Raw genomic sequence first — 23286 nt, 5'->3', positions numbered from 1 at the left:
GGTCAATGTATCGACACTATTCAGTTCTGCTACAGAAAATATATACCGGCCTGATTATCCTCCTTTTACATGCCATCCCACAAGATTGCACACTCCACCGTCCTCTCCATCATCGTCGCCGTAGCCACCCTCGCCGAGTTAATACCCGACGACCTAGTCATTCGCGCCTCAACGTGAGTATAACCGGTCGCAAGACAGTAACCTCGATCGCCGCTAGGCGCGCCCGAGGAAACCTTGCACGCTACCCTCAGTGCATCTTGAATGACCTCGGCCGTCTCTTCATCCGCCGGGCTGCTGCGTCGGACTGCCTCTAAATCTTGGAACCAACGAACGTCGAGTCCTGCGGTGGACACGCCTATTCGTCTAGAGTAAATTAGCATGGTGGCCATGGTATCTCGGGATAGCTCTCACCCTTCCATGTCCAAGGCTTGCGTCTGCGGAGGCTCGACGTAACCGGTCTCGTGCTCATTTGCACCGGGCGGATCGTAGCGATGGTCTCCTGCGAGGAATTGGCAAAAGTGGTGAGCGAGTCGTTGTCTCGAGGCTAGCAGGCGTCAGATCGTACCGGTCTCTGCGACCTTCTTGGGGGTATCCCACGGCTCAGGATTAGGGCAAGGCCAGCCATGGCAATGGTAGTAACCATTGCTTGCCAGTGCGCTACCCAAAGCTCGTTCCAAGATATAGACATGCTGCCAATAGAGGCTACTTGCTCGTCGAGGTCAACTGAAATGTCAGGGTGAGTTGATGTACAATGCCTCAGCAGAAAAGGGACTCCGAGCTATTTAACGCCGCCCTGGGACTGCAAAGAACGGGGATTTTCGATGCCGAGCTGAGCAAAACCAGCAGATAGGGCTCGAGGCAACCTCGCAGTGCGGGTCCCCAACGCGCTAAGGATTTCGAGTCCCTAGGTCTTGCAAGACCAGTAGAACCCGGTTCCCAAATCCGGCAACTCAGCCTATAAAATCCAGCAGATATGCACTGGCCACCGCGGCGAGGAAGGCAAAAAAGAAGAAAAAAAAGAAAGGGGAACGGGGAAAACAAACCGACAGCTGTGCTAGGTGCTTCTGCCCCATCGGTCCCATCTAGCCGACCTGCGCCTTTCTATGAAATCTGTATATGGTCATGTAAAATGTATTGATTCTGCCAGACTTATTTATGTATATATACCTAGGTAAGAAAACATGATTGTCAATACAGGACAGACTGTTCCTGCAGCCGACATTTCCATCCTCGCAAAATGTTTTGGTCCTAGTCTGCACGATTCCAAAGATTAGGTACCTAGGTACCACAGCACAGCCTTAATAAGCCCAAGCGAGCATAGTGAATAACTGGATATGGTCGTATTATATGGTGTATAGGGCGATGGTTTGGCACAACACAAAAGGCGAAAGAAAAAGAAAAAAATTAAGAACGGAACAGAAAAAAGTACGAAATGGTCAGATAATCGAACATAATAGGGAATCCTGGAGCCTTGTTCAATCCCCCCCTTTACCCTAGCAGCTACAGGTTAGGGGCACGGTACCTGGCTTGACGTGACCTCTAATGCATCAGTGTTTTCCCGATGGGAAACCCGCATATAGCGTCTATATCCTCGTATTCTCACGAGTGTCCAACGTGTATTAAATGGTGGAGCCCGGGAGTCCCAAGACGTTCTTGGCCGTTCCGTTTCACGATGGACTATTATTGGTCGCTGATAGCCTACCCGCCCCTGGGGCTTATGAGTTCGTCAGCCTCGATCGATCACTAGCCAGGAAAGGGGAGACCAAGGACCAAAGAGAGGAAAAAAAAGAAAAAAAAAAAAAAGAAACAACGTAAAAGCCTGCCGGCTCGTGGATCATGGGTGTATGCCCCTCCACACTGGGCTCCCCGACCGATGTTCTCCGGCTTCAACCCTCTGTAGAATCTGTGATTGAGCGCTAGAAAATAACTTATCTAGGATATGCCTTTTTTTGACGTCGCAAGGGTCTTTTCGGTACTCTCGTGAGCTCTAGGTTGTTATCCGCCTTTCTAGGGCTACTGGCGGCCGCCGCAGAAGCGGTTCCACAATGACGGCACTTCCCACGCAGTTCGGGTATGAAGATCAATCCACTGGCATTTCAAACCCGACCCTAAAGGTGGAACGGGAACAACGCGGCACAACAGAACACCGTTGCGATGTGATAGCTCATTTCCAGCGGTATGGTGCCCGGAAAAATTTCGCCTCTGGGCCTTGATAAACATAGTGCGATCGCCGGGGAACTCAAACATACATCCGGTAAAAAGAAAAGAAAAAAAAAAGTACTGCGTCATACGTTTGATTGCCTGGCGAAAATCTACGTATCTAGATTTCATATTCTGCTGTCATCCAGAGCTGATCTGCGTGACAAGTATGATTCTGCGTCAGAAACCAAGTTTCTATGTTGCTTGCATTATCGTTGTGTGCTAGCAATTCGTGGCTAGTCCCCTAGTGCTGGAACAGGGAGAAGCCCAAGGCATGGCTTCAGGCTTGGAATGTTGAGATGGAAGGTTCCTCGCAAGGAGATACTGATACTGCAGTTCCTACGAATCGAGATAAATCATATCCCATTTGGTATCTACTCTCACACTAAAAAAAAATGAACTTTTGAGCTCTCCCATCCCTTTTCTGCGGATTCCTGGGCATAGGAAATGCAACCCAGTCTTAGTGTCTCATCCACAGGACGAAGATCTGAGCGGAAGAGCAAGCACCCTACTTGCGCGGCTTGCATGGCGCAGGTCCGATGACCCTGACCTTCGACACAGCTTCTTCCGCTTCGCGACTCTGCGACGGTTCGGTCTTGGGTTGCGTCGGACGGGGAGGCGCGTGGATGCTCGTGGACACGGAGCGAAGACCTGTCGGCACATTCGAAGGTCTGGTAGTAAGCGAGGCCGGCATCTCGGTGACTACATGACTGAGTGCGCTTCTTGGAACGAACGGCTGAGGCCCAATGACTTTGACTGCGCCAGGACGGTACGGTGGCCACGGAGCTGCATGAATTGACAGTGACAGTGGATTGATCTTTGGCTCCATGGGAAGAGAAGAGGCAGGCGTCGGGCGCTTGGGAGACTCGGACACTCGAAGCGATTCAAAGGGCGGCATGAATTCGGAGCCGCCGCTCTTGAGAGGCGAGAGCATGTGGTCTTGGCCACCAGTCGACTTCTCGCGCGCGGACTCGCCGGAGGATGGTGTTTTTTCGGGGGACCGGTACTCTTTGAAGCTGTCGCGGTCCTGAACGGGGGTGGCCGCGGCGGCGATTGCCCGCTTCAGCCAGTCCTGGACTGGGGGCTCTGTCACGGGGACAGGCTGGCCGGTCGACGACGGTCGGGGTGTGGTCTCTTGTTCTAACAGCCCTTTCACGGGAGTAGAAGCCCCCCGTGACACTGCAGCCAGTTCGCTGGTCTGTTCAAAGCGCTTGACAAAGCTATCCAGCATTCGCTTTTTCTCATTCTCCAGTCGGTGTTGAAGGTCGCGCGACATTTCTTCATAATGCGACTCAATGAGCTCGCCGACCACCTGCAAAAGTGGGTTGCTGGCCGCTTCAGCTGCACTAGCCTGCTGGTCTGCACCCGGCAAGTCGACTTTTTTGTCGGCCAGGGGCTCCTTAGGCAAATCATCCTCACCAGCTTCTTTGGCGAATTCAAGTCCCTGCAGCTGTGCTTGGCCAGGGCTCATAAGGAATTTCCACGGATCTGGAGCCTTGTGTTCTTCAGGTGCAGCACCTAGATCAACAAGCAGTTCGGTTGACTCCGGCTTCTTGATTTCACTAGCATTCTTTGCTTCGCTGGTCAGTAGTTCGCCCCCCACCGGAATTTTGGGGGCTTTCGGTTCTGGAGGCCCGGGAAGCTTGACGATTGGGGTTGGCGTAAGCGTTGCCGGCTTGGTAGGTCTCTTGAACGCTGCTGTCTTTTCCAGCGGGACAAGACGTGGTGACGGGGTTGGGGTATCCGCAACTGCCTGAGCCAAGGCTGCGGGCTGACCGGTGGGCGTCTCGGTGACGACGGGGGTGGACACAGGGATTGTGATCTCCGGCCTGTAAGAGGCTGGCGGACGCTTTTCTTGGCCAGCAGCTGCGGTAGAAAACGCTCGACTGGGTGGTGTGGCAGGTAGTCCGGACGAGGTCAAGGCAGTGCCCATGGTCTTCCGAGCCGCGGCCAAGAACTGTTCTGGCGAAGTGATCTTTCGGGAGAAATCCTCCCTACTAATAGGGTCAGAATGATATTGCAATCGACATACAAGAAGTAGCTGTTACTCACAGGGGTTCGGGTCGTCTGGCTCTGGTGGCTGGTCCCTTGCTTCCTAAAGGATGTCAATATCGTGCTTCCTTGAGACCCTCCCTTTTCACTTACCGTGGCCTCGGCTAGATCGTCGAGACTTCCTGGAGCTGGAAGAAGAGTCATTGTTGATGTCTAGTGCAGGGTCTTGTCTAGCAGGAGCGGATGAAATCGTTGATCGCGATCCCGTGGACTTGACAGATGCCGCTCTCGGTGCCCTTCGTTTCGAATGAGCAATGTTCCGTAAAGAAGATTTCAGTACTGACCTGGGAGGAGAAAAGTGACTGCGTCCGCGGGTTCCAGCTATTCCACCACCACGTCCGGACGACGCGACTGGAAACGGGTGGTTTTTCTTTGGCAGAGCTTTGTCTTTGACTTGTCCATATGACTGACCGCCGGAACTTTGAACTGCTGCAACTAAATTAGCACGGTGGCTCTGGCCTCGCATGAGGTCTTCAAGATCCTCAAGGCCACCTGTGTCCGTGACAGTTTTGTGGAAATCTAGACTAGTGTTAGTCGATACCCCCAGTAAGTAGATGTCTGCCGGAGCACATACCCGCCCAAGCCGTCAGCTTGAGCTTGTTCTTTGAAGCTAGCCGCTGTGCAGCGGTACCAGGGATGTTTGACTGGCGACTGGCTTCGATATCCTCAAGTCGCACACTTGGGATATTCTTGCGGTCGTCGAAAGTGGAGATGTTCTCGCGGCGTGCAGTGCCCAGGTCCGCCTGTTGGAGAAGGAGATCAGCAGAGCAGTCATCGAAGAAACTGGCGGACGCGCCGAGACCCCATGAGAGGCAATCATACCATCTGCAGCTTGTTCAAAAGCTCATCCCTTTCAGATTTTTCCGACTCCATGTTGCAACCACTTTTCGTAGTCAAAACAAAGAGGGGCGGGGCCGAGATCTTGAATATGAGACAGAGTTGCTACCCTGGTCCCAGTACGTGATGTGGCGGGCGATCCGTTGAATGGCCAACGCGTGGTTTGCACGAGAACGGTGGGTTGAAGATGAACTCCCGAGAGAGCGGAGGACTGGGGATGATGGTAGGGAATGCTTGCTCAAAAAGTCCAGAGCCTTGAATATGAAAACGAGTGTGTTGTCTGAAGCCACGCCTTGCGAAACCGGTGGGAGCACCGAGCGCAACGACAGGGGCAGAGACGAGAGCGATGTGGAAACTGGGAACCAGCGGATAAAGATCAGGGAGGGCGAAAGGGGACGAAGGAGGATGAAGGTTGTGGGAGAAGAGGTAGGAAGGGGGACGGATAGAAGGCATGAAACCTGCCGGTGAGGGACGCAGGGTACGTTGAGATGTATCCCGTGGCGGTGGATCGCAACACCTCAGCTTTGAGTTTGAATTGTATTGCCCAACATCCCGCACTTACCAGTCCCCCAATAATCCACCTTTTAGCGAGATCATGAAGGACCAGACTTGCGCAAGAGATGCCTGACGTGAAAGACAGTTTGGAGGAAACAGCATAGACACTCTGATAGTCACTGGAAGGAAATGCTACTGTGGCAAGTGAGCTTCGTATGTACCAGGTCAAGAATATATATATACAGTCGGATGGTCAGTGCAAATGCTTGAATCTATGAATGCAAGTTGAACGCCGAAGAGGAGCCGGGGTCTCAGGGGACCGCGCAAGTATGGCCTTCGCCATCATCTGAACTTCCAAGTTAGGAATAGGCATGACCCTAGACTGGATAGAAACATGGTGGACGTACTGCGAATTATTTTGGCAACTGCTTGCACAACAGTTACGCCCATGACGATCATTCCAAATCCCACGCATACGTAGGCTGGGATTTTCTCACGCCGGTTGGCTCTACTAAGTTGGATGTAGCAGAGTGGAGGGAAGATGTATGCCAGGGCCGCGGCACTTGTAGCCCCGATCAGCTCAAAGACACTGCCAAGATCGCATGTTATCAATGCCAAGATCATAGACGTTATGACCAAGGAGGTCGTGAAGATCAAGTGTCGGTTGGGGTGAAAGGGCTCGTCCGGGAAGTAGTAGGTCGTCATGACCGAACGACAGACAAAAGCCTCCAGCGGTAAAGTCGTCAGCATATTCAAGCCGAAGCAACTGCGTTGAGTTAGTAGCAAATTAATTGACCAGAATCGCGGGAATGGTCCTCACAGTCGAGCTATGTTCACCATGATGTTGTTGGATGGAAAATTGTTGAGCACATTGCCCTGGGTCTTCGAACCAAACGAAAGAAAGCCTGCAATACCCATCGCCAAACACATGACTAATGACACCGCTGTGGAGTAGTGGGTGACCCGGGCAAAGCGATCGAGCGTAGGCTTCTTCAACGATCCATATATCAGAAGACTATTGTGATCTGGAGGGGGGTTAGCAACAGCTCTATCAATGGAAACCAAGCAACATACGGCAAACAAATGCTGAAGTATATTAGCAACTATGTCCAGGCCAATTGGAATGGGGTCACGCACCAAAGGAGATCACCCCCACAGCCTGGAAAAAGCCCGAGTTGATGACGAGATAACTCTTGTATTCGCCACGAGATTCTGCTGGGACACGAAAGCCTTGCGTGATGACTGCCACTACAATGATTATCATACTGACCAATGCCAGCGCCGACGCTTTTGCTAACTAGTCCCTCGTCAGTCGGTATGAATTGCAGAGTCAAGGTAGAGAAGTTTTACCTTTGCAATGTCCCGGTAAAGTGAGAGGGGATAGGAGACACCCAGGACAAAAAGCACAATCACCGCCCGTCGATCAGTAAGCAGCCATAAGAAGGACATGTCCCGAAGGGATGGGAACAAAGCTCCTAGAACGCGGGGGATGGTATCACCGACAATGATGCAAAAGGCAACCATACCACCAAAGGCGAAAGCCCACTGTGCAACGGAGATAGCCACGAGGCCACTCTTCCCGAAGCAATATTGCATCGTGGCTTGGAAGGAGTCTGCCCCACTTAGCTTAGAGTTGATCACAATGAGACGGATGGTCCAATCCACTGTCACGGTCAAAGCTGTCAATAGGAGTATACCCGTGACCATACCAGCCTGGCGAAGGGCATATGGTTGCCCAATAATCCCAGCTCCGATGATGCTGTTGGCCATGTTCATAAAAGCCATCTTGAGGCCACTCCTGGGCCGTGCATTTTCAAGATGGTCTTCGGGAAAGAAGTCCTCGGATGTCGCAAGCGTCACACTGGGGGCTTCAATGTTCGTCAAGAGAGGTATGGATTGTCCAGCGTGTCGATTTCCTGACGCGTCTGGGTTGTCGAGCTCATAATCTTCTTCATTCAGCCATAATGCGTCATTGGGGCTATCGGGGCTGCTCGAACGATCGTTCAAGCGCTGGTCTTCCTCATAGGGCTCTGGTTCCAAATTAAAGCGAACACGGTTGGTGGTGCGAGGTATACGTCGCTGGCCATCGAGCGACGGGTGAGATATTGAGGATTGGCGTTTCGCATGTCTGGTATTGGTGTTGGGTGCAGGCTCCGGGGGCGAAGTGGGCGAGCCGGAGCGAACCATGGGATCATCCGGCTCTTCAGAAGGTGATGAGAGCAGGGACTGAGCTTGATGATCATTCTGATCATACTGAGAATGATCATACTGGCCAGTTAGGGCATCGCGGTGACTCTCATCCCCGGGCATTGTTGATGAGGAAGAAGAGAGGGTGGCCCGATCTCTTTGAAGCCAGCGTCCGAGCGCGCACGTGATACTTATCGATAACGGGGTCAACAGTGCGGAGCAATTCCGTTCTTCGGCACTTTCAGGCACGCTCAGCCAGTGGTTGGGCGGTTTTGAAGCTAATTTGGTTTAACTACTATGTACTATAGACCCGTGTTGGCATGGGAAGCAACATTTGAAGCTTTATCACCCCAACTTGATTGTATATGCAATTTCCCTGATCTATGTGTAGGGTCCTTTTCACATTTTCTTCGGTTTAGGCAGTGTTCAACGATTCTGCTATATAGAGTCGGTGGTACAGTTTTACAAAGCCCCGATGAACATTGATCATCCATGATCCCGCTCGATTCCCAGTTGGGAAACCCTGGAATCATGTGCCGGTCCCAAGACTTTCCCTCGCACAGTGAGATCTCATTCTTCACGCAATTCCTTCCACTGCCCGCCGCAAGCTCCCGGTGCATTTTGCATATTGTTGAGTTTGTGACCAGTCCATACTTCAACACTCGTCTACTAGCAACCATAATGTGAAGATCCCCACGATGACACATCAGGTCGACTTGGGTCAGTTGCTTTGCGATGCCACGGGCGCACATCTACAGCTCCAGTTTGCAGTGACTGCACATTTTACTCGATCCAGGCATCACTGGGATTCTGAAGTGTCTACTCAATCAAACGAGTGGCCTGATCTTCTTGGGGTATGGGTGACAGAAGCTCCAGAGCTTGAGCTGCGCCTCTTCACAGCGTTGGGCTTAGGGCTAGAGGCAACTGGGTCTGACTTTGTTGCCAACTTGGGAGAAAGTCTCTGCAACTCAAGCGTACTTTTGCACCCATGATCAACGCGTTGGGTTCTTCGCTGATGAATGATCTTCCGTAGGTTTGGACCGACCTTGGGTTTGTCATGATTTTCAAAAGCTGTGACAACTTGAGGGATGCAGATGGCGCTAGAACATACCGTCTCACATTTGGTCTCTGCAGGGGGCTTGTTGCATCTGGGTTTGCCAAGGGTCGCAGCTTACCAGCTGCAATGGCAAACGCTGAGGATGCTCAGCCACCGCCAAACATTCCAACTATATATTTGGCTGCAATTGATTTACACCTGAACTACAATGTTAGGCCATACCAGACAGAATGGTCAATCGATCGACCATGCTATCCTACCGGACATCATAGTGGCGAAGATGCTGGGAATGTGTCTCATTACGCAAACCCTAGGATAGGTGCCAATGAGTTCCTGACAGCCAACGACAACTCCGACTTCTCCACATGCAGCGAACTGGGAAAAGAATCCGAGTTGAATGATAACCATTCATTACAGGCAACTCAAGCCGTTTCTCAGTCATCCATACACTTCTTCCAGCTCCTCAATTTCGGTCTTCAAAGATTGACATTCGCTACTGCTAGCAAGGCCTCCCAAATCCAGGTCATTGGTGAGGATACACTCCAGAATCTATCTCAACTAGCCCCTGCTATTTTCAATCCAGGGTATCGTCATGTATGTCGAATCTTGTGTCTACAAAGTGGAAGGACCAGATGCCTAATTATCTCTAGGCAATGAACCAACGCGCCGTGTCAATTCCAATACTCACCAAAGCGATAGCTTTGATGCTCGAAAATACATCCAATCCTATACTCCAAGACAAAGTTTCCCGTCTGTTAGAAAGGTCAAAAAATACAGCTGAGACTTCTTGCTTCTCAGAAGACCATCCTGCACCGAGGCTTGAATCTACAATACATTCTGCACTTTGGCGAATTGCCCAGGCCAGACTCTCCAGACCCAAGCCCACCAGAAATGCCGCCAATTTCTTTGCTTCATATTCAGACTTCTCAACAACCAAGAGTCCTCTGGATACAATTGGACAAGATGATTGCAGCGAGCAAGAGCTCCTCGAGCTGGACTGCCATTCCCGTTTCCAGGATAACAACGCATACGAGAGATTTGGGTTTCAACATCCAATGCCAGATGGAAATGACCCAGAAGATGCGGAGGAACTGTTGATTGACACGAGTAGTGATTCGAGCTTCATGGATATTTCGGACTCAACGCAAACAACCGTTGACAACATCCCTCTACCCCATGAGTGTGTGAAATCACCTAACAGTGATGTTGAGATGCTACTTGCGGATTTTGAGTCTGAAAACGGCATGCCATGGAATGAAGTGTGCTTCTAGATAGAATATGACATTTCATATGAGTGGGCACAGTTAAGGACCAACAAGATCTTGAACAGATCACTTATCCAGTGGCTGGGCAGGGCCGGGCTGTTGGGATCGAGTTGGCATTAAAAAAATCGAATTTTTGTTTGACAATCCATGGAGTTCCCCGTTCTCTTCTCTCCGAGTGTATTATTGAATGCTAATCTTGGTTCATGTTGCTGGCTAAGCTTTGGGATGTAAATGTCCGTGGTGCGCCGTGGCTCCGATAGTCTGGGGTAGATCTAAGGATAGTGGCGTTGGTGGAGACGGAACGACGCCTCGGGATTTCATGCAAAAATGAGGCGCTGCATATCATACAGAACCTGACCAGTGTTCGTCGACTAGCTGCACATTGGGTGCACCATCTTCGCCTTATATCAGTGGCTGTCATGCTTAAATGCTGCTCTTTGAACACTGAGAATAAAGTCACTGATACTGGTGAGCCCGCCCTATACAAGTAGTTGCTACGGGCACTTTGGCATTGCTAATGTGCCACCTTGTTAAATTCTCCTGCAGACCAAGGGGTGTACTCTCGACTTCCCCTAATTCTCTGCATCCCACCTTGTTTCGTAATGACGACATACACCAGCCTGTTCCATGGGACACAGGACTACGATCTAGAAAGTCATCAATGAAAGCAGACTCAAATCTGCTACTCTGGGCACCGTTTTGTGGATCCCACCAATCTTCTCTCTGTATAGAGTAGAGTAGAGTTCCATCTTGATTCCACGGATCCAGAGTTCGGTGATTCGGTCGCTCCCGCAAGCTTGGGCCACACCTAAAAGGGGGAGACCAGGCTCCGTCGTTCCACAGGTAGGGACACGCAACCGGGCGCTTGGATTCATCCACCTGATGAGAGAAGGAATGGCACCCATTTTTCAGGATGGCACCGCCACGACAATCTCCCGTCGATCCGAGCACCACGATTCATGAATTACCTCTTGGCTGTCTTGGCTATCCAGGGGTAGTGCCCTGGAGGATTCCCGGAGGCGCCGGAATCCATGCCAAGCCCTTATAGTCGCCACATACAACCCAAGAAGTGCACGATAAGGAGGTACTGCTGCGTGCAGAATGATGGTGTGCCCAAGAGACGCAGGGATTGGTGACCGTGGCCTGGCATGAAACAGACACACAAGGCTTACAGCACCCCGGAGTCCGATTCGGGGGTGAAGAGTTGCATTCAGGGCTCACCGGCGCCCCAATTGACCACGTCAGTACTGGCAGGTAGATGCATGTACACTTCCGACTCGTCTGGACGAGAGAGCAGAAGCCCCGAGTAGATTTCGGCACAGCTCACCGCTCAGCGAGGTCATGGGATTCCTCCTCAACAGTTGTCGATCCTCACTAGTGTGTTAGTCACCCTTCTAGTGCTGATTCGCCCGATCTTCTCGAACGGCTGACGAAGGGCCCGGTGAAGAGAGGGGCAGCCAGTCAGTGCTCACGGATTGGAGATCATGGCCCCATTCCTGCAGAATTTCGGATGGGCAACTCGAATCATCACCGTCCGACGTGCAGCGTGGACGGGGGAGACGGGCGACGAGGTGACGAAGTACGTGGATGTGGATGTACTGGAGAGGGCGAAACGGGTCTCGAACGGGGAGCCGGCGTCACCTCTCCGGTGATCTGCAAAGTACCGGGTACATTGAGGCACCGCAGTTCTGGTGGGTACGGGGTAGTCTCCGTCCCGAATCGGCGGGTACTGGGTACTTGTTCTTCGGGGTATTTCTGGGTACTGCGAAGTACAGCAAGTACTTCGTCGTCTCGGGGACGATCGACCAGCATCGTGGAGCGAAACTCCGAGAGGGGTCGTCGACAGCGTCATCTCTGGATTTCGCACTCCCATCCGGGATGCTCTTGGCTGTTCTTATCAACGCCCCCTGAGTAGAGCACGTCAACACTTTCATCCTTTTATTGGAACGTGGAGCCCGCTATCGATAACGGGGCCAGACCGCCAAGCCTCATAGCTCTCCCCAACGCCTTGAGCTGCACGCTGCGCCGTAGTTCGTCTCCCAGTCGGCTCCCCAGTATAAGACTGTTGGCCTTTCCTCCCTCTCCCTTCTCTCATTCCCTCTCCCACTTTCTTGTATAGCTCTCGACTACTTCCCCTCCCCTCCCATCCATCATTGCTCCTAGCTCTATACAATAATACCTTCCACCCCACATCCCAAATGGCTGCTCCTCGCTCCTCCCTCCGCGCTCTGCGTCAAATCTCCCAGCAGCACTCTGCTGCCCCCGTCGCTCGACGTGGTCTCCACATCACTGGCGTTCAGTCTGCCCAGCCTGCCAACCCCGCCGACAAGGCCTCACTATATGCCGCTCGCAGTCTGCCAGATCTCAAGCTCGAGTGCCAACGTCGCTCCCTCCGTGCTGCAGGCAGCAAGTCGGAGGTATGAACCGAACCCAACCCAATCGATACGTCATCGGCAGTGAAACTCACAAATCACTCTTCAGCTGATTGAGCGTCTCTCCAACCATGATGTTCTGCAATCGCGGGCCTTCAGCATTGCCATGCGCCGCATCAACAGCAACGCTTTCGCGGAGTATGTCCCTCGTTTCCTCCACACCTCCATTAAAGCCATCCGAAGTATGAGACTAACTGTCCCCTTCCCATTCAACAGTTCCTCCGCCCGCCAATTCAACACTTCCCGCGCCTCAAAAGCCGTCGGTGACTCCTCCACTGTCGACTTCATCTACATGCCTTCGATGGCCGACCTCGACGGTGCCCCCGTCCGATCCGCCATCCGGGTCCCGGTCCTTCCCGACCTCAGCTCCCACCAGGACTCCGCGTCCCCATCCGCCCCACCCATGAAGCCCCAGATCTACACCGTCGCCGGTTCCGGCGCAGACGTCGCCGCCAGCGCCATGAGCGAGGTTGTCGACAACCACGCCGTCGACATCGACCCCTTCTCGCTGACAGAGACGGTGGGTCGCTCGCGAACAGGCGAGGAGCTGCAGCGCCGCGCCAACGGTTCGCAAGCGAGCGAGCCCGGCGTCATGCGCGAGCTCTGGGCTGGGTTTTTGGACGACGTCCTCGGCCCGAAAGAGGCTGTCGCCGCTCGCAAGTAGAGGCGGCACTGTGAGCTGTGCTTACGGTGCGCGGGTTGACGACCTGCTCTGACGAATTTTCTTGGTGCTCTGCTCCAGCCTTCTTTTGCGTGTTCCTTTCGTTTCCTGATTGTCTGCTTCGGGATTATTTTGGGTTCTAGCGTTCTGATGTAATACCGTTGTGTCTGATGTCTTCTATTACGCGGGACCGTCCCGACCGGGTCTGGGGCTGCCGTGTTCCCATGTGATTCTACTCTCTTTATTGGCGGATTATCCGACAGTGATTTATCTCCGGCCCAGATTACTCGAATTGAATCCAGTGATCATCATGAGTCATGCTTTCCCATTCTTCATCTCCACGTAGAACTCGTCGGTGATGGAGGACATCCATCGTTCCATTTTCATCGTGCCGAGGTTGACCTCCCGAGCCCTACAGCCAACACCCTGATCGACATTCCTGCAACACGACGATCTACCGCAACCGGGATCGCTTCCGGGTGTGTTTTCGCGCTGCGCGCCATCAATTCTCCGGAGCGCCCCGAGTTCCTGCGATTCGGATGTTTGTATTGTATTTGTTGCATGGCGTGCCGGTTCTGGCTTACTGGCAGGTTTATTTGGCGCGGACGAACTCGGTTAAACATTGCTGACGTAGGCTGCTCTTTTTGTAGTTTTCAATAGTTCATGCATTGACATTGGCATTTCCAGGCGTGTTTTATCGGGGACTCATTGGTCCATTGCTTATGCTGTGAGCATCGTCCGGTTTTGACGTTCTTGCCGACAAGCCTCTCGTATCGTCGGAGTACAAGTCTACCGCTCCGCCCATGCACGGCGCGTCGGTTAATTTTTGAAGACGATGCTATTACCGCATGGGAATTGCACCAGCGAGCAATGCCGTTGTCTGACTCATTTTGCCCAGTCGCAATGGATCACGGCAAGGGGCTGGCTGTCAGACCCTGTGGCTGGCACCAATGCTCGTGGTTACCGCGCTCAATGGCGTGGCCCCAGCCTCCGCCTTGGGGTGCATGCAGCCACATCCTCGGTGCGTACAAGACGGGTGTCCTACCTCACATTTATAGTCTTGTCTCTGGCTGTCTCGGGGGTTGGTGTGCGACGCACCTGCGGCGAGAGTATATCGTCCTGGTTTGCTGGGAGAACCCGGGCTTTCCCGAGGTTGGGAACAGCTGAGTGTCACGGTGCGCGCCTCGGGTAGAGGTTTCTGGAATGAATGATGTTGATCTAATGCGAGGCGATCGCGATGCTAGGTTGTCTTGTGGTTGAATATCCGCGCGCTGGGATGAGATCGGCGACAGAGACCACCACTGGTATGCAGACAGGGTGATCTGATCTGATCGGACAGATCAAATGTTTCAGGATGGTGGATCCGTGGTGACGAACGCAGGAATGCGGCAGTGGTTCGCCCAGCCTGGACCAAGCGATGGTCCGGTAGACATAACACTGAGTCTACCACTATGAGTGCTCTGACTGCTCAGCAGTCGAGTCTAGACCGCAGCGCCATTGTGATAGTGATAGGAACTCATCTGTGCGGCCAATCGGGGACCGAGGTGGGCCGCAGGATCAAGAACCTCAGAACTCGGGAGGAACGCTGCAACATTGCACCCACAGTCTGGGTCCTGTAGTCCCACCATCTGTATATGCACAGAGTCGACATTGTAGCGATCGCACTGCCCGAGATGTTGTCGAGGGATTGACACATGGCTAAGCACTCTGCTCACCAGTGCTGCCCGCACAATCGCATTTCCTCAACCACCCCCCGTGCCCAAGAAGCCCAAAAAACCGGAATAGGACTCGAGCTAGCGATTCTAGCTCCGACCGGAACAGCCGATCACAGCTTAATATGGCCATTTGGTGGAACCTGGCGCACCGGTGGCTAACGCGTTGCAGTTTAGACGGGCTTGTCAGAGGAGAGATTCTCGTCAGGTTCGCCGGTGGAGCGTCGGCTCCCCCTCGCCTGCAAAACCCGGGGTCTTGCTTTTACTCTCTCCAACCTCCATCTCCAACCTCCTTTTCTATCTTCGCGTCATTCTTTTTCTTTTCTTTGCTCTTTTAATCGCGCTTCTCCCCGTTGCGACGCAAGTGTGGCTCTGCTGGTCCTTGTCCATCTTGCTGAATATCGCCTGTACCTGGTAGATCTTCGTTCTCGCCGGTGCGAATCCTGGCCGATTACGCCTCCACTGACATCTCGACACCACTGGTAAGGCTGGACGAAGGGTTGGACTTGGGAATCTGCCCACTCGAAGTGCATTACGCTGGGTTGAGGGTCATTTCGGCAAATGGTCGCGCCTTGGTTCTGCCACTAGATCCGTCCCAGGATCATGCATCTCTCAGCGTGTGTGCTCATTGCGACCTTGTCGGTGGGCGCGCATGCCTTTTATCCATACGAACTGAAATCGAGACCGACCGCAACCATCTCAACAGAGGCCAATCTGCTGCGTCGGTTTCTCCCCTGGACAGCCAAATCCGCACATATCGAGGAAGACAATTCCAATGCCAAGTCGGTGACCCTCGGCATCAAAAAGTTTCCCGTACGCCGCGCGGATACGTACGCCATCGTCGAGGCCGACACGCCGACCCTTCCCAACAGTGCTGCGGTTGACCAGGATGGTGTCGACTTCTCGTATTTTGGGGTGGTTGAGGTCGGTTCGCAGAGGGAACAGATGTGGCTGGCCCTCGACACCGGGGCCCCCAATACCTGGGTCTTTGGCTCGACCTGCACAGACGATGTCTGCAAGAGCCACCACACGTTCAACACCTCTCAGTCCAGCTCGTGTGTCTCCAACAACTCTGCCGTGTCTCTTGGATACGGGAGTGGCCAGGTGAATGGGCTCCTGGGGCAGGATACGATGTTATTCGCCGGTCTTGATGTAACATTGTCTTTCGGGGTGGCCTCCACGGCGACCTCGGCATTTTCCAGCTATCCCATTGACGGCATTCTGGGACTGGGACGCTCAGACACGTCGGGCTGGACTATCCCCTCGTTCATGGACATTGTTGCCAAGAAACATATGATCAGCTCGAACATCGTCGGTATTAGTCTGTCGCGCACCGCAGACAATGCAAAGGACGGGGAAGTCAATTTTGGGACCATCGATACCAGCAAATTCAACACCTCTATCTCTTACACCAACACGAGTACCTCTACTTGGACTATCCCGATGGATGACGTCTACGTGAATGGCCAGGCCTGCAACTTCTCCAACAAATCTGCCACTGTGGACACCGGAACCAGTTACGTCCTCATCCCCCCGGCCGACGCAAAAACAGTGTTTGCCATGATTCCTGGATCCTCACAGGCAGATGACGAGGAGTTTACCGTTCCGTGCAACTCCACCGCCACACTTGAGCTCGAATTCTCCGGCGTCAAGTACTCGATTTCTCCGGTAGACTATATCGGGTCGAACAATAACGGCAGCTGTGTGTCGACAATTGTGGGCCACGCGTCGGATGGAGCCAACACCTGGCTTCTCGGAGATGTCTTCCTCAAGAATGTGTATACTGTTTTCGATTTCGACAATGCTCGGGTCGGGTTTGCGCAACGCAACATTTCACACCCTGCGAATACAACGACTGTATCGACTCCGACTGGGACTACTGTTACTGCCACTCATTTAGGCACCATTGCCGGAGCATCGGAGACTACTACTTCTATTTCCACTTCCACTTCCACTCCTAACCCCACTTCAACCAACTTAGCTCCCCGTCTTTCCTTCGGCGGTGGCTGGTCACTTCTTATGGTTTCTGCAGGCATGCTTTTAATCTAAGCGTCCACAGTGCCTTTTATCCGCCATTGTTATTTTACTCCACCACTCCCAGTCGTTCCTACCTTACGTTTCCACTCGATGATCATTCGATTCCGGCGATGTTCATGTTCATATATTTGAGTCCTGCATATACGGCTTCCTGGCATTCCTTCCCACTTTTTACTGTCTTCTTTTCGTTGGGCTAATACTAACATTGCACATACCATTCGTTTACTGCTGGCCACTACTTGAAGACCATCTTGTGCATCTAGTGCTACTGTCTCCACGAATACTCAACCATCTGAAAATGGGATGGTCTTGATACCACTCGTCACTGTACAATTAGAATACGTTTCCCTTGTTGGACAATCATATGCATTGAAAGATTTGATCACTCTCTCCATGGTCATGATCTGTTCACAGTACCTTCTCCGGAATCAACGTATATGTCTTTGGATCCGACTCTGCACATGTATCAGCATCAATTCATCCAGCAACAGAGCAAAAGGGATAGAGGCACATACCGAGAATCGACCGATCAAAGTCTTCAACACTATTGAACCCAGCAACACCCATCAGGATATCCAGGTCCGCCAACAACGACCTCATAACATGCCGCACCCCGTCCTCGCCCATGATCGAAAGTCCCCAAATCCACAAGCGCCCAACAAACACAAACTTCGCACCCAACGCCAGCGCCTTGACAACGTCACTCGCACCCCTGACCCCCGAATCAAACATTACATGGATCTGATCCCCAAACGCCTCGACAATCTTCTCCAACGCATCGAGACTGGCAACCGCCCCATCCACCTGCCTGCCAGCATGGTTACTCACCACAATTCCATCCACGCCATGCTCAACACACTTTCGCGCATCGCGCACCGATTGAATGCCCTTGATTGCGAACGGCCGTCCCCCAGAAATCCGCTTCCACTGCTCCATCAACCACGGGATCTTCTCCCACGACCACGCCCGCCCATGCCAGACAGAATCAATCCACTTCGCCGACGCCGCCACCACATCCACGTCCGGATCAATCCCGGCATCTTTACACCTGGCCCGGAACACCGGATCCGTCAGGCCCAGGTCCGCGCCAAATCCGCGATAGAACGCATAATTCGACGACGCAACGTCGTCATGTCGCCACCCCAGCTGCCACGTATCAGTCGTGAGGATGAGCGCGTCAAACCCAGCCTCCCACGCGCGCGTGAGCAGCGACAGCGTCAGCTCGTCGTCGTGCGGCATGTACAGCTGGAAGAAGCGGGGGCCGGCGCCGTTCGCGGCGCCGACGCGCTCGACCGAGGTGCTGCCTGCCGTGGACAGGCAGTAGGGCAGGTTCAGCTCGCCGGCGACTTTTGCGACGGCGGCTTCGCCGGCTGGGTGGTAGATTTTGTTTATGCCGATTGGGGCGAAGCCGATGGGCGCCGCGACGCGGTGGCCGAAGATTGTGGTTGTTGTGTCGCGCTCGTTGGTGTCGACGAGCTGGTTGGGGATTATGCGGTGGCGGAAGAAGGATTGGCGGTTGACGATGTGGGTGTTGGACATGCCTGCGTTGGAGGAGGCGTAGTACCTATCTGGCGTGAGCTGTGTTTCTCTTCTGTTGTCGGGAGTTGGGTTAGGGCTAGGAAGAGGAAGGAGGAACGCACCAGCCGCCTTCGCTGAGCCTCTCCTTTGCTCTTTCTTCCAGTTTTCGTGGATCTGGGAGGTGTGGACTGTTAGCGAGAACATCTTAGGCAATAGATGAGTTTTTGGGGAACTTACCAGTGTTGAAGAGCGGCGTCTGGCCCTCGTTGGCCTTCCAGAAGTTCTCGCGCTGGTACAGACCCCATTGCGGCGTCGTCCGGTTCTGGATGTGCGGGTTGTTCGGATCACTCATGATATCGTTAGTATCTCAGGATATGTATAAAGATGATCTGATACAAGTGAATGAATCGAGAGATGCGTGAAGTTCAATCGTGGTGCCCCGTTTCCGCTTTTGTAGATCGATCCTTATCGCCTTCTTATCAATGACTTCATTTTGACGAAGCTCTCGTCCGAGAACTACAGATGCAAACTACCATTTCCGCTCAGAGCCTTTCCAAGACGAAGAAACCATATGCAGGTCGACCCACTTGCTACAGATCCAGGAAATAATTTGCGCTGGGATGGTGGTGTGAACCTGGTTTTTCGGCATCCGGTCAAGCTTTGACGGGCCGGTAGGTGTGCCGATCGACAAAGCGGAGAATGTGTGGAGAAGTGGCCATCTTGCATGGTGATGAGTATAGGTTTCTGGGCGCTGCGAGAATGATATTTCTCGGCCGAGTCTGCGTCTGGAAGCGCATGAGGATATCATCACCCTTCCGATATTCGGTTATAGACCAATATCCGAGAGCTTCCGCCACATCCAGTAGCTTGAGTCACCCTGCTATTCTCGCATATTAGGAACCGTAAGTCCTTTCATTTGCAGAAGAATCTCCCTCGATACAGCGAGCGTCTAGGCTAGGTGCAAGGATAGTATGGAGTTGCATAGCTTTGCATTGAATTTCAAGGGGTATGTCAGTGTCGTAGACGACTATTTACCATGAAATCCATATGCCAATAGCCACTATACACGCATTAATCATCGCTGAGGTCCTGATACAGCCACCCCAGTGGACGTAGAGGCGCCCTACGTACCGTACTTAGGTAGATGCATCAATTGTTACGGCACGTGCCCAGGCGCACTAACCAAACAGGCCAAAAGACCAAATATGCTAGAACGCTATGTTCTAGCATGCCCGGGACCGATATAAGTAGCGCACAACGTTAGAATAGGGGGGACCAGTGCCCTAGTCCTAACACTTCCCTTCTTAGTTTATAAAGGCTCGCCGACTCGCATATCTCTCCTATAGTATAGAAGACTACCCAAAAGACCACCAAGTCTTGACTAAGTAAGCTAATAGTTAAGTACTTAGTATAGTCTATGTTAGGTAGTATCTTTTGACTATAGACGTATGTATATCGTATCCTATTGTGAAGCTTTACTCTAGTATTGTGAAGTATAGCAGGGATGAACTGGTAGAAGTCAAGTGATTTCTTGATAGGACATTATGCGCTCGCTTAAATTTTCGGCTATGTATGCCTAAGTTACTGGGCAAGAACGAAGCCAGCGTAAGGCGCCGGCACAATCTTTGTTATTAGATAAATACGTATTCCTGTTCACGACGTATTAGCTATGTTATGACCGCCCTCTCTAAGGGTGCTACACATATGGTGTATATGGTTCAGCGTACCGCGCACGGAGATTTAGACCTCAGCGATTAGTCTCAATATGATTGTACTCCTTGGTTTCCATATCACTCTAATCCTTCTAATAACCCTCGGATCGACTCCCAGGAGGAGATCCTAACACCGTATATAGGGTACGTACCTTCCTTTTCCGACTATAACGAAGAAATCAGTAGCTATTCATGGATAGGTCTATGGATATATCCCTATTTATGATTCATAATCAGACATGAAGTACCCGGTTAGACTGACTCGAATGTTGACGGCGATGGCAGCCTTAGGCAGAGAGCTCCCACGTGCGCAGCATGTAAATAGCTTCCTCTCTTAGCTCTCTTTTCCTTCCTCTCCTCAGTGCAGATTTTCCTTCGATCGCTTCGCCCATCGCGTAGATTCGTCGATTTCTTCTGTTTTCTTCTGATCTGACTGGCTCGTGCACTCGCCAGATCATATCAGCATCATCAAATGTCTGTCTGGGCATTCCTGCTGACATAGACGGTGATGATCTCGATACGTTGCAAACCGGACTTTGAGAACTCTTGCGGCCTATCATGCATCTGCATAGGCTCCCCTGTACCAGTGTCTTGATCTCATCTGACCAGATAGCAAGCTACACCACTGGAACGCAGAGCAGACTGTAAGTGAAAGAATTCGGAGGTAGGAGGCCGTATGCCAGAGAGAGCAGCTGGTTCTGGATGACATTGTCTGAGACTGCGGTAATAGCCCGAAGTTCAGCAGCCTTGGCTCGCGTCAGTATCCCTCGCCCGTGCCTTGATACTGTTGGCCCGTAGACGCGCATCTCTTTCCTGCTGCTCTGCTTGTTCTATCTACCGCTCAACATCGTTGATACGGCTGCCGATGGCAGCGGCACTGCGAAGGCGCCCGTAGGGCATAACGCCTGACATCTAAAAAGAGCCATTAGCACTAGCCTAGTATCTATACGGCTCAAAAGAGTCTATGGCTGCTGTCAATGCAGGGGAAAGAGATGATGGGTTCTTACTCTTCTGCTACCCGCCGGCTCTTCTAACAGTAGTCGTTTCAGCCTAATAACGATGCCTGACGTAGCCCCGTTGCGCAGGTGTAGATAGCGCTCTCTCTCTCTCTCTCTCTCTCTCTCTCTCTCTCTCTCTCTCTCTCTCTCTCTCTCATCAACCAGACTAAATTGGCCACATTCTTTAATCAGAATGGCGACTAATCCACGTGTACAATGTAGCTGGTATAACACTTCCGAATCCGGATCCGCCACTCCAACTATTCCTCCATCGATTCCAGCTTTAACTAATAATTTCCACAAGTAATAAAAGAAGAGTGTCGGATGGTCCATCTGGGTCCACTTCATCGAGTGTTGGAATTCCAAACGTGGGTCGGTTTCTGAGTCGCAAGTGCCGGGCTCAATTCGCATTTGTTATCTGGCAGTGGATGAACGTTTCATCGAGTGGGGAGGCGGCTACCCAAACAGCTGCTTACCGCGCGCTCGCCAAACTGGAAATAGCGCTGTCGTGATTCCCACCGCTTTCACTGATCACTGATGCCCCGCAACCTCGCTCCGCCCCATAAATACCTCACTCTCTACCCGTTGACTGGAAAGCACCCATCTCCATTACCTTCCCACCATCCCCTTCACTTTTCAGTAACAAGTATTTCGACGACTCAGCATGGCGGAAGTGGTCGGTACAGCGTCTGCTATCACAAGCTTTGTGACGCTGGCTCTCCAATCCTCTATGATCCTCTATCAAACGATCCAGAGTCTTCACTCTCGTGATAAAATGATTCGTGAGCTTCGTTATGAACTGGATGCGCTTCAAGGAGTCCTTATAGCCCTGGAGGAGTCGATTGCCAACATTGCCGTCGAACTCACGTCGCTTAAACAACCCCTTCTCAGGTGCAAGAACGCCTGTGAGGAGTTCAATGCCTTGCTAATAAGGTGCACCCCCCATTCCACCGAAGAGCGCAGCAGCAGAAGAGACTGGCTCAAGTTAAGATATATGGGTGAAGACATCTCCGGTTTCAAGAATATGCTGTCTGGGTATAAATCAACCATATCAATCGCCCTTGCCTACGCAAATTTGTAAGTCACGTTCCCTTCATCTCTAATTCGCCCTAACCTTTCTATACAAGACGTACAACGAACACTACGCGAGATGTTATCGAGGAATATAAAGACCTTATCGAAAACACAAAATATGATCTGGAAGGTCACTTGCACGAGATTCGCACAAGATTACAGTCTGCATCTGCTGAAGGCCCTACTATTTCTGGTTACGAACCAGCGGAACTGCAGATGATGGAGGAAGAAACGAACAGCACTCAAAAAAGCTTAGACGTTTGCGAGCAGTTTCTTACCTTGATCGACCAGTCAAGGTTTAGTCTTTTACAAGATACGCAGCATCCTTCAAGCCTTCTCAACCGCAGGTCTTCGCCTGTGGTTCCTACTTTGTCGTGGCTGATCAATGCGGAAGGGCTTAATTCCGCACAGAAAGAAATTACGAGTTGGAAGCTAAGACTCATGCAACATCTGTATGGGGCTGGGCGGAACATGCAAGGGCAACAAAGCCGTCTGCCTCAATTGGGAACTGGGCAGGCTCGCGATGATCAAGGATTCAAAGACGAATTACACGGGACGGAAGAACTACTGGAGTTCTGCAAGCGGGTGGGGGAAGAAGCAAATCAACTACGAACTCACCATTTCGAAGACGTTAGCACCGGCGATTATAGTAGGCAAGCTATTGTCACCACCCTCGAAGATCTCATCTCTGCCAAGCGAATCAAGTCCGGCAATCACTCGTATCAGGCTCTTGGTAGGATGGCAGATGAGAGTATACAGTCTCTCTTCCGTCACCCGGGTGAGCCTGGTGCTAGTTCGAATGGTCAAGAAGAGCACGATCTATTCAAGGGAAAGGGAAATTAGAAGGCTGCGCGCTTGCGGGATGATTCGGAAGTAACTGCTCAAAGACTCCAATGCATACATCAATCAGACCACCCTTTTTATGCTTGTCACACTATAACAAACAAGAATAATAAGAGACATGGCAGGCGAGGTCATTCAGGGCAACTTCGGTGACCGGCTTATAGCCCTCAACTCCCGTGTGGCGGTCGGCGAACTCGGCCAGGCAAT

At 52.1% G+C, this 23286-nt stretch overlaps 9 protein-coding genes across 9 annotated transcripts; 5 read left to right on the top strand and 4 right to left on the bottom strand.

Moving 5' to 3' along the window:
- Window positions 1-69: 69 nt before the first annotated feature.
- Window positions 70-314, top strand: N7459_009361 (uncharacterized protein; the record flags this gene model as incomplete). Its single annotated transcript, XM_056948529.1, has 2 exons — window positions 70-173; window positions 218-314. The coding sequence occupies 2 exons, from the start codon at window positions 70-72 to the stop codon at window positions 312-314; spliced, it is 201 nt and encodes a 66-aa protein (XP_056795754.1).
- A 2393-nt stretch (window positions 315-2707) lies between these two features.
- N7459_009360 (uncharacterized protein) lies at window positions 2708-5124 on the bottom strand (the record flags this gene model as incomplete). The annotated part of the gene is made up of 6 exons (XM_056948528.1): window positions 2708-4196; window positions 4252-4294; window positions 4345-4476; window positions 4663-4770; window positions 4826-4994; window positions 5074-5124. 6 exons carry the CDS (start codon window positions 5122-5124, stop codon window positions 2708-2710), a joined length of 1992 nt encoding a protein of 663 aa, XP_056795753.1.
- Window positions 5125-5925: 801 nt separating this feature from the next.
- N7459_009359 (putative amino acid transporter) lies at window positions 5926-7893 on the bottom strand (the record flags this gene model as incomplete). Its single annotated transcript, XM_056948527.1, has 5 exons — window positions 5926-6349; window positions 6404-6669; window positions 6734-6880; window positions 6934-7247; window positions 7293-7893. 5 exons carry the CDS (start codon window positions 7891-7893, stop codon window positions 5926-5928), a joined length of 1752 nt encoding a protein of 583 aa, XP_056795752.1.
- Window positions 7894-8262: 369 nt separating this feature from the next.
- On the top strand, window positions 8263-10098 carry N7459_009358 (uncharacterized protein; the record flags this gene model as incomplete). The annotated part of the gene is made up of 4 exons (XM_056948526.1): window positions 8263-8384; window positions 8444-8744; window positions 8804-9421; window positions 9478-10098. The coding sequence occupies 4 exons, from the start codon at window positions 8263-8265 to the stop codon at window positions 10096-10098; spliced, it is 1662 nt and encodes a 553-aa protein (XP_056795751.1).
- Window positions 10099-11560: 1462 nt separating this feature from the next.
- N7459_009357 (uncharacterized protein) lies at window positions 11561-11904 on the bottom strand (the record flags this gene model as incomplete). The annotated part of the gene is given in 2 exon segments (XM_056948525.1): window positions 11561-11745; window positions 11757-11904. 2 exon segments carry the CDS (start codon window positions 11902-11904, stop codon window positions 11561-11563), a joined length of 333 nt encoding a protein of 110 aa, XP_056795750.1.
- Window positions 11905-12290: 386 nt separating this feature from the next.
- N7459_009356 (SAP domain-containing protein) lies at window positions 12291-13188 on the top strand (the record flags this gene model as incomplete). Its single annotated transcript, XM_056948524.1, has 2 exons — window positions 12291-12509; window positions 12574-13188. The coding sequence occupies 2 exons, from the start codon at window positions 12291-12293 to the stop codon at window positions 13186-13188; spliced, it is 834 nt and encodes a 277-aa protein (XP_056795749.1).
- A 2312-nt stretch (window positions 13189-15500) lies between these two features.
- Window positions 15501-16946, top strand: N7459_009355 (pepsin-like aspartic protease; the record flags this gene model as incomplete). Its single annotated transcript, XM_056948523.1, has 1 exon — window positions 15501-16946. The coding sequence occupies one exon, from the start codon at window positions 15501-15503 to the stop codon at window positions 16944-16946; it is 1446 nt and encodes a 481-aa protein (XP_056795748.1).
- Window positions 16947-17342: 396 nt separating this feature from the next.
- Window positions 17343-18804, bottom strand: N7459_009354 (uncharacterized protein; the record flags this gene model as incomplete). Its single annotated transcript, XM_056948522.1, has 3 exons — window positions 17343-17389; window positions 17450-18640; window positions 18690-18804. The coding sequence occupies 3 exons, from the start codon at window positions 18802-18804 to the stop codon at window positions 17343-17345; spliced, it is 1353 nt and encodes a 450-aa protein (XP_056795747.1).
- Window positions 18805-21826: 3022 nt separating this feature from the next.
- Window positions 21827-23079, top strand: N7459_009353 (uncharacterized protein; the record flags this gene model as incomplete). Its single annotated transcript, XM_056948521.1, has 2 exons — window positions 21827-22239; window positions 22290-23079. The coding sequence occupies 2 exons, from the start codon at window positions 21827-21829 to the stop codon at window positions 23077-23079; spliced, it is 1203 nt and encodes a 400-aa protein (XP_056795746.1).
- Window positions 23080-23286: the final 207 nt, after the last annotated feature.

Source organism: Penicillium hispanicum (genome assembly GCF_028827665.1).
Source record: "Penicillium hispanicum strain IBT 35686 chromosome Unknown utg000008l_segment0_segment0, whole genome shotgun sequence".
Classification (NCBI taxonomy): Eukaryota; Fungi; Ascomycota; class Eurotiomycetes; order Eurotiales; family Aspergillaceae; genus Penicillium; species Penicillium hispanicum.
This window is presented reverse-complemented; position numbering and strand designations above follow the sequence as displayed.